The sequence below is a fragment of the Dipodomys spectabilis genome, unplaced genomic scaffold (genome assembly GCF_019054845.1).
Source record: "Dipodomys spectabilis isolate Male_0828 unplaced genomic scaffold, ASM1905484v1 ptg000081l, whole genome shotgun sequence".
NCBI lineage: Eukaryota > Metazoa > Chordata > Mammalia > Rodentia > Heteromyidae > Dipodomys > Dipodomys spectabilis.
Genome location: NW_024870758.1, coordinates 14,769,872 through 14,790,108, shown reverse-complemented (window position 1 = coordinate 14,790,108; position 20,237 = coordinate 14,769,872). Strand labels below are relative to the sequence as shown.

At 40.3% G+C, this 20,237-nt stretch overlaps 1 protein-coding gene across 1 annotated transcript in view; it reads right to left on the bottom strand.

Moving 5' to 3' along the window:
- Window positions 1-20,237, bottom strand: part of Kif5c (kinesin family member 5C) — a 156,368-nt gene that overhangs the window by 93,037 nt on the left and 43,094 nt on the right. Inside the window, exons 2-3 of the mRNA XM_042683474.1 lie at window positions 8,003-8,093; window positions 1,322-1,395 (exon numbers count right to left, since the gene is read on the bottom strand). Coding sequence (XP_042539408.1) covers window positions 1,322-1,395; window positions 8,003-8,093 — 165 coding nt within the window. The remainder of the gene's footprint in view (window positions 1-1,321; window positions 1,396-8,002; window positions 8,094-20,237) is intronic.

Sequence of the window (20,237 nt, the reverse complement as noted above, 5' to 3'; positions counted from 1 at the left end):
ATGGTCCGCCCCCTTCTTAAAATCAGTGTGCAAAACATCAGAGCCCTGAACACTTTAGCCTCAAGCCTTTGAAATCTCCTCTTCAATAGGAATGATTCATAAGCTAAACCTACTCTGCAGCAGCCTTCACAGCACTATTCCCAGGAGGGATTCATAAATGAAAAAATTCTAGCTTGAAGAATTAAGGATTCATCTTACCCTGCTGCTTGTAAGCTGAATTCCCCAAACTTGCTCCATGCAGTTTCTTATAACAAGCATTCTCTCCTCCTCTACTCACTTATCAGGTAAGCCTAGCCTTTGGAAGATTTATCCAGCCCTGAAGGCCTAACAGCAGCCTCTGGTTTAAAAAAAAAAAAAAAAAAAGCAGGAGAAGAGGAGGCAAAGGATCCCAATTCTACATAAAAACATGCCTGCTCTGAAGACAACCTGAAACCATAGAGCTCCATGGCAAACAACATGAATTGGGGTCACACACTTGCATGCCTACAGGGGCCAGATGTGTATTACAGAGGAAGAATGCTTGATTAAGTTCATATTCACTCTCCATGTATATTAAGTAGATTGGAGTCCACTGAACAGCCCAGCACCAAATATATGGTGTGGATAGGCCTACTCTACTGGTCTCTTCCAACACATACCCAGTGACAACCACTACTCCACATATAAGAAATGTTAATAGGAAGATAAAAGGGGCTAGGAACATGGAGCAGTGGTAAAGTACTGGTCTAGAATGCATAAAGCCCTCAGTTCAATCCATGGCAACGAAAATTCTTGCTCTAGGGGAATCCTAAATTTGTGCTGATGGTCAAATTTACCAGTATTGCTAGATCTTCAGCATAAGGACATGGGAAAAAATTAGAATTGTATGAAATCATCCCAATTTAAATACTACCTGAATTTTTTCTTCAAAATCATAGCACAAGTCAAACAAAAATATGTCTGTAGGCTGAATTTAGTCCACAAGCCAGCTTCCTTACATCTTTGAGCTATAGTTTTTAAATTTTATTCTAAAGATTCTTGCCTCCCAAGAGGTGTTCCCAAGGATAAATAACTTTTATATCAGGTACTGTCAGTTAAGCTGGGCTGCCATTCATAAGGATAAACTTTCATCATTGCATTAAAATTTGGGGTAGGGAAAATCCAACCCAGGGCCTGACACATGCTAAGTAAGCACTCCATCATTGAGTTACAACACCAGGACTAATGGTTATTTTTAACAGAATTTATTGCTACAATTGTACAGAGAGATCAACAAAGCCTTTTAAAAAATATTGAACTTGAGACTTTATTATTTGCAGCTATTTTAAAACTTCAAACTTACCTCCATGGTATGGGTTTTTCCTGATGATGTCTGTCCATATGCAAAAATGGTCCCATTATAACCTTCAAGGACATCTTTGAGGGAGAAAAAAAATATATAATTAAATTAACTCGTTACTATGATCTTATACTGGCTTTGGCTGCATATTTTAAAGTTACAGTTTCCAAATGACTCATCTAATTTTTCACAGAAATGATATATGCCACTCCATGTCTTTTTAAGTAGAGATATGCAATAAGAACTGCTCCTCAAATAGAAGGAAATGGATGAAATGTTTTACTGAAAACAAGGAGGTGGAAGATAATATCAAAATTAAACACAGATATCAAGCACCAAACAGAAAATTTGTTTCGTAGGAAGAATATTTAAATTTTCTTTCACATACTGAGATCAGTTTAAGGAGGAAAACATTATCCAAGTTCTAAATCTATGAAGTCTGTTAAATGAGAATATCTTGCTTGGGAAGAGAAGATTTGCTTGGGATCAGCCTAACCTGGACCAGGCCAGCACCTCAGGAAGTTTGCTTCTGAAGGCCAACAAGATCTCCATCAGCTCAGATCCCAGAGCTGGGGGAAGGAGAAGGCCCCAAACTGTTAACTGAACCTCATGGTGACAATCCAGTGAGGCTGGAAACCAGCAAGATTCACGCTAAATATGTCTCTCTTTTTTCATTGCTGGTGCACAAGAAATTTCTTTTCATTATACAATGAGCATACTGTGTAAGCACAAGTGCTCACATACACACACACACACACACACACACACACACACACACACAGAGCAGGCTGACTTCCATTACACACAGGAACAAGAGGAAGCATGCAGATGAGGGCTGCTTTCTGCTAAAGAGCTAGAGATTGTCTGTGGGAATTCTTTCAAAGCAGCAGAGGTGATTAAAATACATTTCCCTCCTGCCTTCCTTTCATTCACACAAACATCACTGAAATGGAAATGATGCACAATTAATATCCCCCACCAGCCATTCTGCACCAGGGAGGAAGTTTTCGTGCATGCAGATTATGAGGGCAGAAAAAGGTACAGAGTGTCCTCTTCAGGGCTATGGAAGAAAAGCAAGCCCAGCAATCAACTCATCCATCCATTTCAGGCTGAAAAAAGGGGGAAAGGGTCTGAATTTTATGTTGCTGGTTTGTGTTTGTTTTGAAGTTCTCAAAAACACATTTTATATGCATTTTGCTGGTCTGAGGTGGGATCAGAAAAAGAGGATTTTCTTTTAGGAAAAAGAAAGAAAAGGAAAGTGAAAGGGAAAGAGAAAGGGAGGGGAGGGGAGGGAAAAAGGAAGGAAAGAAAAAAGGAAATAAGGAAGGAGAGAACGACTAAGTAGTAAAATTTTTTTAATTCTAGTCATCCTTGAAAATTTTTATAAAGCTCTGAGAAAGAGAGAGAGAGAGAGAGAGAGAGAGAGAGAGAGAGAGAGAGAGAGAGAGAAGAGAATATGAAATGAGAGATACCCTTCACATGTTCACACACATCAGTTCTGAAAAGGGTTTCCCAGGCAACAGCAGAAAGCAAAACCTTGAAGTAAGGACTAGTGTTAGAGGTTCAAGCCTGAGTTTATATGGAAATACCCACTTATTCAGAGGGAAGATTCCACAGGCCTGCAGAAGCTGGCAGAACAGAGTGCCTCTACACTTCCACAGATACAATGTGATTTGAAGAGCCCCAAAAAGGTCCCACCCTTCAGTTGTGCCTTTAAAATTCTGTATTTATTACTCTAGGAAACTAGAATGCAAGCCACAAACACAATATTAAACCATCTTTTCATTAGAATTCCAACACCCTCCCTACCAAACTAAAAATACCCCCCTATATTAAGGTTTTATATATGAAAAGGTTTAGGGACCCTTTTTGCAGGTGCTAGACAAAGCTAAGGGTATCAAGGCTAAAGTCCAGCTCCCTTTCTTTCTTCACAGGGTGACAACCTGACATCTAGTGAACACTCCACAAGCCACCATCAGCCAGAAGGCCACAAAGAGATGGTTCTTAGAAAACTGCCACACCATAAAAGAAAATCAGTTCAACACATGGGCCCTGCCAACATTAGAGCCCATAGCCCATGCTTCCTCCTCCACAAGGAGAAGCAAGGCGGCAGAGCACTTGTACAAAGCCACTTGAGTATATTCTCACCAAGCACAATGCACAGACCTACAACTACCAGTAGTTAGCTGCTGTCTACAAAACTGTGGCCAAAGACAGAGTTACATCATGTCAGAGCATTAGAATGTACTCAACCTGTTCTTTGTTATTTCAACCTTGAGCACAATTCTTTCCTTTTTTTCTTTTTTGAAGAAAGAGAGAACATAATCCCATCAGAACAAAGTCTGTCTGGTCTTTAAAATATTATATTCATGTTACAATCCAATGTTGGAGAACCTCTCTTAAGACTGAATGGAGCTAATAAATGTCCCTTATGGACTCAATTTTCATTTAGATTGTACTTTAAAAAGAAGATAACTCTTGGAATTCATTGGTGGCTATTTACTCCCAAATTCCAGGATTTGGTGGGGTTTGTGGTTACTTTGAGAGATGTTTTTGAGAGATGTTTTTGGTAGTCTATGTTTTATCATATTTATTTATTTTTAAGACTTTATTTCAATGTAACTACTACTTCTAGAAGTAGTCACCAAAACTCTGGTTACATGACATACATTTTAAAAAAATAGTAACCTGGTGTACTTTTTTTTTTTTTTTTTACAAATGTATAAATGTCTTCTACCAAATGCTGCTAAAGAAGGTGGCAGGAACACTGGACAATACACTTTTAGTTTGCCTCAAAGAAACAATCAAAAAAGAGGAAGTCTGTTTTCCATGGAGGGGAGAGTTAGAAGGATGCCAAGGATAAGCATGAGAGCAAGAGGAAGGGGCAGAGAATAGAAAAGGAAGGTGCTCAACACTGCTCAAGCCACACACCCCTCTGCTCTGCCCACCTCCGACAGAAGCCAACCACAGAAAGCCACTTTCATCACACTGAATGGCAGACAGTTCCCCTAAGGAGGAATGCATTTCTTTAACTCTCGGCCAAAACAAAAGGACTATTTCTACACACGAGCCACATTCAACCAAACAAAAATGATTCTTTGTGACAGGGTCTGGTGTGATGTGATTTCAACTCACACCACACAGCCTGCCAAACCTCACCAATCGGGAACCAATCAGCCAGCAGTAGGCAAACCCCAGTGAGCTTCTATGGTACCAAGTACCCTCTCCTCTCCTGAGACAGAAGTTAAGTACTCACTGCCTCCAGCTGTAGATTCAGCTCTGCCTGCATCCTAGGTTTTGATCCCTTTAAGCTCTGATATTGATGGACCATTTAACTCAGTTTAGGTAGGAAAGCTGTCGTGTTCTCCTACAATCTCCAGGTGGAAAGATGGCCTTTAAGGGACACCAGGATATCTCACAATAGGTGCTGAGAGCCCATACATAACTTGGGATCTTCAGACTCTTGCCAGCCAAGGAAACCATGACCACTAAATGTATAGGCAGCATTTACCAGGTAAATGCTGGACCAGGCTAGCCTGAATGGCAGTCACCAGGAAAAGACACACTGTATTTCAAAATGGAAATGCCCCCTCGTGACTGGTACACAGCCAGAGCCCCTGCAAGGCTCTGAAACCACAGTCACTATTCCCTTTCCTCTACTCCTCCTCCATATGGCCTGACAGAAAAGGAACAAGCTCTAAAATAGTTTTTTGTGTGATGCTCATAAGGACCATGGTAGCTTGGAAAAATATGTCAGTCAAATAAACAAGGCTCAAGTTCCAGCTCTATTCTCTCCAAATAGATCCAACTAAGTCACTCCATCTCAGAGTATCTAATTCCACTTCAGTGTAATGGGAATTATAATACTTAACACCTCATAAGATTAAGATTTAAGATGTAATAATATGTAAAGTCCATAGATGGTAACATGACAAATAATAACAGTTACATAAATATATTTCTTCCTAAGGGTCTTATATAATAGAAAATGGGTTTTCAAGAAATCAGAACAAGAAAAGCCACAAACAACATTCTCTGCTTTGTGTCTAGTTAATTTGGAAGGTGAATATCCAGTGTGGCTGGAACATAGTTACCAGGACCTCCACAAGAGCATCCAGTAACCATGCTGCTGAATTCCTGGGCATCACAGGAGCCTTCCTATTTGCAGGGCTGCTACTTACAAATCCTACAACCTCTTCCTGAAGAAATGGGCAGTTCAGTGTATTCTTTCAGTGAACGTTTTGAAAATATACCAGACAAAGTTCAGAGCATGGGCGATGCCAAGACTCTACAATATAAAATATTAAGATACCCAGTCAAAAGGTATGGAATAAAAGAAAACTAAGAGAGAGAATAAAGACGAATAAAGACATCCAGTTAAATGGGTTTCTAGATTCTTAGAATCATTAAGGGTTTATATAGACAAAGAAGGAAAACTCACAAGTCCACTACAGTATCATGAGTAAGAGGGCTGTGATTAGCTTCAGAGTCACTTGATTCACATCTTGGCCCTCTAGAAAAAAAAGCCTCTGAGTACCACCACTCAATCCTGACAATGGTAGAACTCTGATGACAAGAGACACTAATACAGAAATGCACAGCCTCTTCCCTCACACTAGCCCAAGTGGCTATTTTTAAAGTCCCATCAGCCTTCATCATGCCCTAACCATTTCTTTTCAAGGGAGAATAAGATACTCTACATTGCCATCAAATGAATATGCTTATATTCCTTGCACTCTGAAAATATCTGTTTTAGTTATATATGTTATATATGTAATCATATATATTTACACACTTATATAAAATCATTTCCAATACATACTATTAGAGTATATATTAATCATATATAATTATTTCTAATGCTCTGAAAATGTATGCATATATATGTGTTATGAATGTATATATGTATACATATATATGCATATATACATTCATAACACACACATAAACCCATTCTATTCTAATGGTTTTCCTTGTGACTCACTATTCATAGGCGTTTCCAGATACTACTTATGTTTTTAAATTTGTTTTTAATGGATTTATCAAAATGTAAAAATTATGCATAGATAGGTGGGACTACCTATTTCTGACATCTTAAACTGTGGAAAATTCCAAACTTTGAGAGAGAAGCAGTCATTTAGAGAATAAAGATTCAAAGACAATGATTATTGCGTGTTAATCATAGGATTTTTAATGGAGTGCATCTATGCCTAATTACATTGGCACAGAGGCAGTAGCATGTATTTAAATGGCTGTCATCCTTGGCACAGCATGTGGTAAATAGGAAGGAGAGAGAAACTCTGGCGTATATGTGATTGATGTTACTTTAATAGAAAATATGGCTGAATCCAGTAGTAGATGGGAAGAAAAACTGAGCAGGAACAAACCAAGGAAGATATTTTGCAAAAATATAGAAGAAAACATGTTTAGATAAAAGGAGAAGAAAAGGGATAAAAGACAAAAATTACCACTAAATATAGGCCCACACAATGAACTCCAAAAGAGCTCAAACATAGGCACTCTTTTTCTCTTCAGTGTTTTTCTATAATCTCACTGTGAAGACCTTCAAAATTAATTGATGTCTGCAACAAGAATGTGGATAAGCATCCATCTCCGCAAGGAACATTACATACTGACGGGAGGCTCCCACGCAGGTGTCCAGGGTCAGAATTAATCGAACAGATGTACCCAAGGCTGATTTTCATGAATTTCAAATAGTTGGGTTAGTCAGCTTAGCTGCTAAAAACATGCAGATCTAAAATGGTAAGGCTTTTTTTTTTCTTTTTGAATCCAGAGCTACCTACACAGGTGGCAACATCAAGACATTTGAAAGCACAGTCGCCATGCCACTGAAATTTGAAGGCAAGGATGCAATGATGAAAAAGCAAAGTAGCAGGAGATGCCCCCCAGCTCTGTCCAGATGGCAGGCTCCATCAAGGCAAGCTCCAACCTGCCCCTGATTTAAAAGGGCAAGGGAGAACAATGTGTAAATTGCTTCATCTCCCTGCTGTTATTTTGATACAAATCCTCCGAGGCCAGTCCCAGAGCAAAGGACTGATTTCTGAGAAATACATGCAGGCGTGAGGCTACTAGTTTGGAGGAACAAATGTCAGGATCTGAGTAGGATGGCAGAAAGTGGGCTAGATGAAATTATAATTAAGGAATTCTGAGGAGCATAAACAGCTCAAAAACCATCAGGGTAATAAGATTTTATTACACTGTAAAAAAATTCCTTGGTGCCAAAAACGTCACATTTAAGACTTCCTTCTGACAGATACTAGTAAAAAGGAGACAGAAACACACAAAATAAATCAGCCAAAGTACAATAAGAGCATCTAGAAATGGTATTTCCTCCTTCAACGGAAAAAGGAAGTTTTGTACTTGTAGTATTTTAAAAACCATTATGGAAATAGTGTGACTACTATTTACCTTGCCTTTAAGCTTTTAGGTGACAGAATAATTTTGCCAAAAAGGTGGCAAAAGAAAAGAAGGGTGTGCAGAAAGACTGAATAACATGCCTAACACCACAGCAAATCAGGGCCAGAGCCAAGAGAGGAATTCAGTGTTTCTAATTAGCAGGGCTCTGCTTACAGTCAAGGCACATTGATTCCTAGGCTGTGAATATCACTTAGTGTTTTCAATTACTCTGAAAGGCCCAGGAGGAAATAAAGAAATAGCACTTACCTTTGACAATTTGCTTTGCACATGCATTGTAAACCTGCTCTTGGGTTGTGTTGGGCGGCAACACTCTGTCAAAGACATATGGCTTTCCTTGCTGAAAAAGACAGATGAAAGAAAGAAAAGGGCAGAGAAAATGCATTAGAAGTTTAGGAATAAAAGGCACTACTATTAATAGTTAGGTCATAGGCAACTAAATCACCAACCCTATTCATTAAGGGAGTTCCTTACCTTACCCGGGGAATTTTTACAGCAAGAACGACATTTACATTATGCATACATGTATTGTATGATAATAACCCAAGAGCAAAAATAGCCTTAAATCTGAAACATTTTTTATGAAAAATGGACAGACACTTCATTCATTTGAATGTTTATTTACTGATACCTTACACGGGCGTGAATGCTGAACAAATCAGAACAACAGTTCTGCCTTACATATAATGCAATTAAACGGAGCAGATCGTTAATAAGCCAACACAGAGGAAAATGCAAATTAGCTAGATACATACAAAAATGAGAGAACACACAAAGCAAGCCTGGCTGAAGAAGTCTCAATTAAGAGGATCAGAAAGATAAAGGCTAGGTAAGAGATGTGGAAGAATAGAAAGCAGAGGGCCCAGCAGGAAGCAAAGGGCCTGGTGTGTCCAAGAAACTGGAGTGTGGGGCTGGGAAGTGGCTCAGTGGTAGAACGCTTGCCTTGCATGCTCCAGGCCCTGGGTTCGATTCCTCAGCACCACATAAGCAAAAAGAAAAAAGTCAGAAGTGGCGCTGTGGCTCAAGAGGTAGAGCGCTAGCCTTGAGCTGAAGAGCTGAGGGACAGCGCCCAGGCCCAGAGTTCAGGCCCCAAGACCGGACCCAAAAAAAAAAAAAAGAAAGAAAGAAAGAAAGTGGAGAGTGGCATAAGCAAAGGGTAGCAAGGAAATCAGGGCACTGCCAGCCAAGGTAACACACATGGGCTTTGTTTCTTGGGAAGATAAGTAGACAGATAGCATTGCTCTTTGTTTCAAATGATTCATGTGTTTTCCTTTACTTGCATAAGTGATGCCTTCATTGGGTTGAGGCTTGTGAGACAAAGAAGTCTTTCTGTACGGCAAAACAAGAGATTTCCAGGGTATGGGAGTTTGTTAAGAGTTTGGTTCAATGCTATACCATGTGCCATTCAAGGAGGGAGGGGAAAGGAGGGAGGGAAGTCTGGCACTTTAAGGGCTCTGCTACCTGGGGCTAATCAGTAGGAGAAAAGGTGGCAGACAAGATGTATGTTTCTACCATTAGCACCCAGAGAATCAAGGACCCCTCCTTGTCCTTTTTTCATACCCTGATCCACCAGGAGGCTCCTCAGTCTCATTTTTCCCATATAGCAGAGAGGAGGTAAATACACACACACAAACACACACACACACACACACACACACACATACACACACACACACACAGAAAGCTGGGCGCTATGGCTCATGCCTGACAAATTAGTTATTCAGCAGGTTGAAATCTGAGGATCATGGTTTGAAACCAGCCCAGACAGAAAAGTCCATGAGACTCTTATTTCCAATCAACTCGCCCCAACCTTACAAAGTCAGAAAGTGTAGCTGTGGTTCAAGTGGTGGTAGACAGTGCTCAGGCCCAGAGTTTCAGCCCCAGCACAGGCAACAAGAAGAAAAAGAACACAAGAGAAAGGAGAGCTTCCACCCATAACTTCTATGAGGAGCTCTAGACAACCACTCAAGGACAGTCTGACTCCTTAAAAATGCAATTGATCATGAGGGATCCAAGAGAAAGGCTTGTTACATCCTATAACCTTAGCACACAAAGTAAGCACAGTGCTGTCAGACTGGCTTACAGATTTTTACAGGCAGAAAAATCCTATCCTTTAGGCTATATGCTTGAGCTTTAATCTTTCATAACAGGATTGAGCCAACCAGGTAAACAAGCTACTTCAAATTTGTTCTTAGACAAACAGAATTTCCAGGTACCCAAAAGCATAAAAAATAAGATTGCTTTCTACACAGTGGCAGAATCAGAGTCCTTCTGATAAAATTATACAAAAGGATTACTTTTTGATGTTTTATTCCCAGTTTTGTTCCCTTTAGTTAAGGAACCAAATATTTAGTTAAATAACCGAAAAATATTCCTCATCACAATCTACTGCCAACTCTCTGCCCACTACATTCTTATTAGTTTCATCCGCTTGTAAAATTCAACCAAATGTCAGTAGGATAAAAGGTAAGAATAAACATTTACAAGTTCATCATCCTTCAAACCTAAAAAGAGAAGATAGTTTTCCTTAATTAAAACAGAATTCAGTATTTCTCTGTACTTAGTTACAATTACCAAACAACATCATCTTGTTTACAGCACAATTCTGCTTTGGGTTTTAGAAAGAAAAAACGGTACTTAAATATGGCCAATGAATTATAGTGTGTGGTACAAAAAGGTAGAGGTAGGAATCTCATTTTGGAGTTCTACTTTCACTTTAAGATAGGTATAGAACAACAATCTGTTACTCTTCTTTTAAAATACATGATTTATGAAGTCACAATCCAAAAATATTTATTTTCCATGGCCTACGACTTACAGCAGCTGCCTTTAGGTATTCATGATTACACTGGTACTTTAAAAAATTTTGAAAATAAGTTGTTATAAAGCCTATCTCATCAAGATTACCACATTCAGAAGTTAAAAATGTAGATTTTTGTGTGTATGCATCTTTTCCTGCATTGAGTTAGTTACAGGTTTTTATTTCAGGTGAACCTTAAGTCTTAGAGTGATTCAAATTTAATTACTAAATATATCAGAACTAACTTAAATCAGCTATAAATGCACAATTACCATTAACACACACAAACAGACACACACATGCACAAGTTACAATGAAAATTTCACATATTCTAATCAAACTTGAATGAGGAGCCTTACACTCCAAGACAACTAGATTTTCCCTGTTTCTATTTTTTTCTTTTTTTGCCAGTACTGGGGTTTGAACTCAAGGCCTTGCACTTGCTCCGCTGGCTTGTTTGGCTGGTGTTCTACCACTTGGGCCATACTTTCAGCCTTACTGCTCCCTGTTTCTGGTACCAACATGGCTAAAGTTTCTGCAGGCAAGCACTGAGCCTAGCTTACTTTAGTCACCACAGCTGTAGGGCAAATGTTTTGAATAACTTTGCTATATGGATGCTGGGTACGCGCACCTGAAAGCAGATGATGATGTCACCATTCACTATCCCCTGGGGACACTTTTCCTTTCCAGGTATCCATTAAGCTCATACTTTTAAAGCTACCCATATCAATGTCTTTTGCTATCTCTCACCAGTTTCTAAATGAGGAAGTCTTCAGAGTCTCATCTCTGTTGTACTTTGTACCTTCATGTAATTTAAACTAACATTTCACCCTTCATCTCTCATGTTCAGGTTCATGTTCTATTAGTCATTCCAACTTAGATGACATAACAAATCTGAAGAAAACCAATCCCTCCATAACTGAGCAAGAACTTACCACCAGTCACCTAGTTATTCAGACTAAAACCTTAACGATTTTTAGGTACACTGATCCATATCCAAAACAGAACAACACCTATCACTTCTCATCATCTATACCACAAAAATCTCCTTCACCATTTCCAACAACCTGAGCCTCCTAACTGATCTCCCTGCCGCCATTCTTGTTCCTAATGATCAGCAGCCAGAATGGGTAACCCAAAACCATAAATCAGATGGTAGTATCTCCTCACTTAAAACCTACTACTATGGATCCTATTATACTTAGACTAAAGCATCTTTGCCCTCAGTCCCCTGTGCTCTCCTCACTCTCATTACAGTCTGGGTCACTTACTTCTTCCTTCATTATGTTCATTCCCTATGCAGAGACTCTGCTCTAAGCCTTTTGTTCCCCCTTACAGTTCTCTTCCTTCAAATTTTCATGTGGTTTACCACAGATTTTCATTTTTTTTCTTCCTCATTATCCTTCAGAATTTCAACTCATCCTCCTTCAAGAGCTTTTTTACTTCTAAATAAAGTAGTCCCACCCTACCTTGGTATTACCATCATATGACTCTATTTGGTTTGCTCCATATCCACTAGTAAGTGATCTATTTCCAATTAATAGAATGGGCCACTAAAATTAAGCATTTAATAGAAGCTAAAATGTAAATCCCAAGACTAAAACGTATACAGGCAAATCTTATAAAGGGAATCTGCATGAGGCATACATTCCAGATTGATTACTATAGAAAAGTAACTTGCCTGTACTCATGATACCTCCACATAGAGTAGTGCTAATTGCATGGAAGCAGTGTAACTAAAATTAATAGCTTACCAGTATCACATACAAAAAATAACAACAGATGGTTCTTACACTTTTATAGTTAAAATTAAAAACAAAAATCATACCACTAGAAATCCTATCAAGTTGTTGAGAGCAAAATGTCTGTGAACCATATGGCCTGCCTATTAATACATCTGACCTGTTACCCAACAACTGTTTCCTAGCCTGGAAGGAATGTCTGCTGTGGGAGATAAAGGAAAACAGAAGACATGTTCAGAAGATGAGCACAAGAAGGATGCTGAAGAGAGTGAAATTAATGATCCCTAACAAGAGTTCATTAAGAAGTAATCCAAGAACAACCTCTAAGACCAACCATGAGTTGTGACCAAAGGATGACAATGCTTTGCTTTAAAAAAGAAGAAAAAGAAGAAGGATGAGGAGGAGGAGAAGGAGAAAACGGAAAAGGGTAAAATAAAAATCAGAGAAAGAAAAGAAAGAGCTTTAAATTCACTTTGTGGATATAAATGTATAGTCAGTCATTCAACTTGGTTGCAACACACAATGCCCATATCCATTAGCCCTGGGAGGGGACCACCAAGCTATGTGTAACCTCACCAACAGTAACTGGTAGAAAGAAGTATGCTTACATTAATTTTTAAAATTGCCTCCCTGAAGTATCAAACCTAGATCTGTCTTTCGGGGAAAAAAAGAACACAGACAAGAAGCTGCTTGTATCACAGCTTTGCTTGCATTTGAGAGCTGTCTACCATCCAAGACAAATGTACTTGCTTCCTAAAAGCTGGACACATTTATTTTGACTTGAAACATTTCAAAGCCATCCCAGGTTAGGATATAAGGAATGTATATTAGATTATTTAGTACAAGCAAAAATTTAATCAGATAAATTCATATACCATGAAGGACTTTTATAACCTGAAAGAATGTGTCCAAAACAGCAACTGAAAAGCAGAAGTCCTTAACTTAGTGTTGATGCACATTTTTATCAACACAAATATTCTACAGAGGTGTTCATTAGTTTAACTGAGTATAACGGACCATACACCTCTATTCCTAGTACACAGGGGGCTGAGATCAAAGATTCATGAGTTGAAGGCCAGCCTGGGCTAAGCAGCAAAATTCAGGACCAACCTGCCCTATATGGTAAAACTATGTCTCCAACTCATCATCATCATCATCATCACCATCATCATCATCATCATCGTCATCATCACAACAATATCAGCATATATATAATTGACAGTAGTTTGAAGTATATTTACAAAATTCTATCACCACTGTCTAATTCCAGAACATTTCCAGTGCTCCTGTATCCATCTGCAGTCAATTTCTATCCCTACACTTACTTGTGTTCCACACAGTCACTAATCTACTTTCTATTTTTACAATTCTGCCTGTTCTGGCATTTTGTATAAATGTAATCACATAGCATGCTAAGTAGTATACAAAAAAGTGAATTACCAAAACTGTGCTCACTCAGCACCTTGTATCCTGGTACCCTTACCACACACATACCTGGGGCCCCTCCAAGTGGCAAGTCTGCAACTTTTGAACTTCACAGAATGGAAGGCAGGCATTTAACTTCCCAACTTCCTAGCAAAATATGCTGTTTCCATCTTCTGCTCTTTCGAATAAATAATACTTCCACATGCAGCCACAAGGAGCTAGGTCTGGTGCAGATATCTGTAGATTCACCAGCTTTGCTAGCACAGCTTTGGAGCCTACTAAAAAGTAAAAACATCCACTGCAAACCTAAAGCAAAAGCTTCCAGGGACCTGATCATCTCTTGGGGCTCACAGGCTAGCCTGACCTTTCACTGCCAGCTACTATCAGACAAGTAAAAACTAGCTACTGGAGCCCTTACGGTTACCTGCAACAGGGCAGAAGGAACATCTAGGCCCAAATCCAGCAGTCCTCAACCAATGACTGACAGGAATGGGGGCCAATGCTTGAGCTCCATTTTCCATGTGTGGCTATGGAGGAAGATGACTGAAGTATGTATTCCAAACTGGTCCCAGTTCCCCAGTGGAGGGAAGCTCCCTTTGCCCAGGGTAACAACTACCATAGTAACATACCCTACTTTCCTTTGTTTCCCTGTCTTCCTTAATTCTTTCCTCAATATTTTCTGGTTCACATCCCAAAGCAGTTTGCCCATCAATCCTTGTCTCAGTGTCTGCTTCTAGGAAAACTTTAAGAAAGGCAAGATCACAGATACTGTGGCTCCTTCAGGGTCCCAAGTGGACCCTATGCATCCAAAGAGATTCCAGATTTGTGGAATCGTTGTCAAACAAAGGGCTATCAGATTGGGTGATGCCTGGAAAAGTGTAATATGGGGAGGGAATGGAAATTGAAATCCTTGTTAAAATACAACAGGTTAAGCTGGGCACTAGTGGCTCACACCTGTAATCCTAACTACTTGGGAGGCTGAGATCTAAAAATCAGTTTGAAGCCAGCCTGCATAGAAGAGTCTGAGAGACTCTTATCTCTAATTAACCAGAAAAGGGCTAGAAGTGATGTTAAAGCTCAAATGATAGAGCACCGGCCTTGAATGAAAAAGCCAAGGGCCAGTTCCCAGACCCTTAGTTCAAACCCTAGTACTGGCACACACACACACACACACACACACACACACACAAATTAAAATTAAATTCAGTGAGCCACAGTAGGCACATGGTATATATCTATAGTCCCAGCAACTCATAGGCTGATGCAAGAAAATCACTTGAGCTTAGGAGTTTGAGACTAGCCAGGCTAACATAGCAAGATGCTATCTCAAAAAACAGAACAAAAATAGTTTAGTTCAACAAGCTGTGGTCTTGCGACTCTGACCTGAAAAAAGAGTGTGCCTTTTCCCTCACCATAGATAAGTGTTAGTCACATACCAAGCTGTGGGCCCACAAGGGCACATTTGCATGGAGGATTTCCGATATCTAATTCATGCAAAGGAGCATCACTGGCTCCTGAAGGCACTTACTTTGCACATGATGGGACATGACAGGTACTCAGTACACCTGGGCACAAGGGAAGCTAGAGGCAGGGAACCGGGACTTTATCAGGTGATAGTAGGGTACAGGAAATTGGTTGTGTGTCTGAAACTTTACTTGGTGCTGACCATTCTCATCCTCCACCTACAACATGTTATTAGTCCTAGAGCTTCCCTGTCATTCTGCATCCTTTTACCCCCTCATCTATCTCCCATTTATCTGGACCTAGACTGTAAATTCCAAAGGCAAGGGGAGAAAAGGCCATACCTAGCAGTGACCCTCTGATCTCTCCCATCACTGTTATATATGCTCCCAGCCTTACCAACCTCAACATTAGTCTCCCAAGGAGATGCTAAAGCCATGTTGACTTCACCAAAGCTCCACAGTCTCATCTCTACTTCACAGCCTGCCTCATCTACACTAGGATGGCAATGTGACTTGGGATGTATGTGCTAAATCTGAGAGGTCCTCCAACACCTTCTGTCCCTCCCCATGCTGGCTCTATGCCCCAAGGAAGGCAGCTGGTGCCAGTTTCAGCCAAAGCCAAGGCTGCTCCCACAAGAGCCTGCAGTGAAGCAGACATCCACAAAGCAGTGACTGGCTCCTAACTGAGTTGCCAAAGAAATGCCAGCCACTTCGAGGATGGAGAATGAACAAAGGCAGCAGACAAGAATGGATCTTGTAAGTCTCTTCTTGCAGAACACCAGACTACAATTCTTTCCTTACTGTCAAGATTTCAGACATGTATGGGGAAAAATATATATATTCTGGAAGGCAAACTGACTGATAATGAAGATATTCAAAAATATCACCTAGCTAACAGGAGATAGAATGAAGACAGATGTGTCATCTCTATTAAAGAGAATACTGCAGCCTGTGGCTTCAGAAATAAGGTTCTTATTTGTATGTGCTTTTCACTTAAATCAAAATAAGATGAGCTTATTTTGCTCCCACTCCCAAGTTCTCCCATCCCCACCTCTGCAACTGTTCTATACCCTACACTGTCACCCTCCAAGGCACGGGAGGAAACATCAGAGCAACTGACTCTTGAATGGGAATTCATCCTCACATATGTTATGACCTAGAATAACTTACCTGCATTTCCTCTCTGAAAGTGGACGATAAATCTAGCTGTGCTTACTGCAATACTAATGAGTAGTACAGTGGGTTCTGTGATCTCATCGTAAGAGTAAACACCTACAGCCTGAGAGAAGCTAACCCTTATATTCCATAAGCTCAGAGTGTAGAAGAAAATTGCAACCATGCTTATCTCCATAGATTTGGTCAATTATTTTAAGTCAAGTCTGAAAACCAATCCAACCTTCCTCACTGGAGAAGGGGATTTTAAAAAAAAAGCCCTTTGCGTCCAAAACGAGCTTTACAACGTCGGTGTGGGGGGGGGGGGAGGGGGGAAGGAGAAGGATTGGGATTGGGGGGGAGGGGGGAGGCTGGGAAGGGATGTGAAGGGTAAACCAAAGGAGGAGGCTGCAATGCTTGGTAAGAAATGTACGCATTATCCTGCCCATGTAATTGTAACCCCTCTGTACAGTATGTTCACAAATAAAATAAAATTAAATTTTAAAAAAAAAAGCCCTTTGCCAAAGGTAGAAACGGGAACGTATTTTGTCAAATGTTTAACAAGGATAACGTGAGCCTTCTTTCTGAGGCACAGTGTCCTGGTGGCAACCTCCTGGTGAGCACAGTGTACTTATGTCACACTGCCATTTAACAAGCCTCTCCCAGAGAGGCTGACGCCTGTTGCAGTGACTCCACCAACATGGAAGCCACATGATGGCATGTGTAGAGTCCTTTGCTCTTCAGTTAAAAAATATATATAGCCTGGCACTAGTGATTCACATCTGTAATCCTAGCTACTCAGGGAGCTGAGATTCTAGGATCACAACATGAAACCAGCCTAGGTTTTTAAAAAAAAACTGCAAGATTCTCATCTCCAATTAACCAGCAATACACACACACACACACCACACACACACACACACACACACACACACACACACACACACACACACACACACACACACCCCAAAAACAAAACACAAGTCAGAAGTGAAGTGGGACTCAAGTGGTAAAGCTCTGGTCTTGAGCAAAAAAAAAAAAAAAGCACCAGAGTTCAAGCTCCAGAATTGGCAAATAAATAAATAAGAGCTTTTGCCCAAACTTTCAATTGGCTACCTCTGGTACATAAAGGAGTTTTTAGTAATATTTATACTGCAAATCATTATTGTAAGTAGAATATATATTCATGTGATGCTTTTTGCACTCTTCAGAAGCAATGTACATGAAGTGATTATTTTGTATATTAGTAATTTTATTTTCCCTCATATCAATTCATTCCTTCATTCCTTAAGATTTGGGGGTGGGACAGGAACATCATCTTTTCCTTCTGAGACAACAAAACATACCATGGCTATGAAGTAACATTTGAGCTGAGACAAGACCCAGCTTCTGGTTCCAACCCAAGACTCCTATCCACAACATATAATGCATCTTATAATTGTTCCTCCAAGAACAATTATGTGTTTATTTTTCTCTAAACTATAGATGTCCTAAGAATTCTATAGACTAAACTTGTGACCTTAAACAACTGATCTGCATTTTCTGCGCCCTTCTGCTCTGGTAAATGAAAGAAGGAATCCTTTTGACTCAATACCCTATAATTGCATAGATCGTGTTTAGAACATGACATAGTATGATGGAAAGTAGAACTGCTTGTTTTTTGCTATTACCGATAACTCTCACAAAGCACAGAAAAGATGCCACACAAAAGAGAAAAATATCCTTAACCCTAACCAGCAGTGATCACTAGATTCAGGACACTGATGTCAAAACTATCTAATGTAGCTGAGTACTGGTGGCTCAGGCCTATAATCCTAGTTACTCAAAAGGCTGCAATATGAGGATCATAGTTCAAAGCCAGCCTGGGCAGGAAAATACACAAGACTCTTACAAACCCCCTAGCTATTCAAGAGGCTGAGGCCTGAGGATTGTGGTTCAAAGCTAGCCTGGGCAGGAAAATCCATGAGACTTTTTTTTTTTTTGGGGGGGGGGGCTTGAAATCTGGGCTTTCAAGCGTTCTACCACTTGAGCCATAGCGCCACTTCCAGTTTTCTAGTGGTTTATTGAAGATAAGAGTCTCATGGACTTTCCTGCCTGGGCTGGCTTTGAAGGGCAATCCTCAGATCTCAGCCTCCTGAGTAGCTAAGATTACAGGCGTGAGCCACCGCGTCCAACTCCATGAGACTTTTATTTCCAACTAACCATCAAAAAGCTGAAAGAGGAGCTACAGATCAAGTGGTAGAACACTACCCTTGAGCACAGAAGCACAAGGACAGCTCCCAGGCCCTGAGTTCAAGCCTCAGGACCAGGACAGGAAAAAGAAAAGAAAAGACTCTAATGAGTTATTGCCATTCAATGATAGTGGGGACATGTACTCTAAAGGAGAGCCATTGGATGTAAACTCTGTATAGGACTTCCATAGCCAACTAGGTCAAGGATAAATGGGCTAAAGGTGGGGGGCATAAGCATCATGCTTCCCAGTCCAGTGAGCCCCAGTTCCTCACTACAGAGTTTGAGCTATAAGATAATAATGATGTGCCCAATTTGCAGATGACATCATTTGAAGCACTCCCAAAAATGTCTTTCCTTATAAGATTTGGTGTTGCTGGATTAAGCAACACACACCAGAGAATCTGAAGGCAAATTCTACCAGCATTTCCTTTTACCTGCCCACCTCCTTTCTGCCATGAACCTCCACTGCTTAAACCACTAATGGATTAGACAACAAAAGCAGACAATAGTGCCAGATGGCTATTATCAAAAATAGCTCTCCAGTTTTCTGCCAGAGAGGCAATTCACTTATCAGAGTCATTAGTTAATAGAACTGAGAAAAAACTGATTGTTCATTTCTGAGCATTAGAGGGGAACAAAGAGCAGAAAGATTTCCCAAGCTAAGCACAGAATATGAGTGTGACAAAGGAGAAGTACCAAAGGCAAATGCCACCTCTTTCACCATCATCTCAAATGGCCCAACAGATTATTTTTTAGCCTAGCATTCAGGTCTTCTTCCACTACTCAGGTCAATCACTGCTTAATAAAAAACCCAAACTTGGGTTGTTGGAAATCTGCTCCTTGTATCCAACCCCCCACCCCAATAAGGCACTATATTCAACGCTCATCACATGTCTCCTCCCAGTATCTCTCTATTCATAGCATCCTTCCTTTTCACATAAAACACGCCCATGTTTGCTTCTACTGCTCATTTTTTTCTTTGGCCTTGTCCTCTCAAAGAGATATTCTTTCTTCCTCTTTCTCCTCTGAACTTCTGTAACTCTTAGATACTCTTCCAGGAGGTTGTCTGGTCACAAACTACTTCAGATTACTGTCATGGAAAAATAGCAAGATCTAGGGTTAGAGATCAAAGTAAGTCAAGGCTAATACATCTAGCCCTCGCATACTAGATACTTTGCTTTACCTGAGGCATATTAGAGAGTTCCAACAACTACTCTTTTTTTTCTTTGGTCAGTTGTGGGGCCTGAAAACTGGGCCTGGGCGCTGTCCTTCAGCTCTTCAGCTCAAGGCTAGCACTCTAACGCTTGAGCCACAGCACCACTTCCAGCTTTTTCTACTTATGTGGTGCTGAGGATTTGAACCCAGGGCCTCATGCATGCAAGGCAAGCACTCTACCACTGAGCCACTTTCTCACCCTCCCACCCCCTGCCCCAACAACTACTCTTTAAAGTAATTGTCACTCCTTTACAAATAAGGTCAGGTTCAGAAAAATTCTTGGTTTACACAGGACCACAAAGCCCATATTTGCTTTGTATTGGCTTTGAGAACCTGTAAACAAGAGAAAACCTAAATAAATCTTCCAGCTTCACTTGATTTTAACTGACTAAAGATCATTAATTTGGGCAGTCATGCAGCTGGGCAATGTGTAACTAGTCCCCACTAGCTTTGCT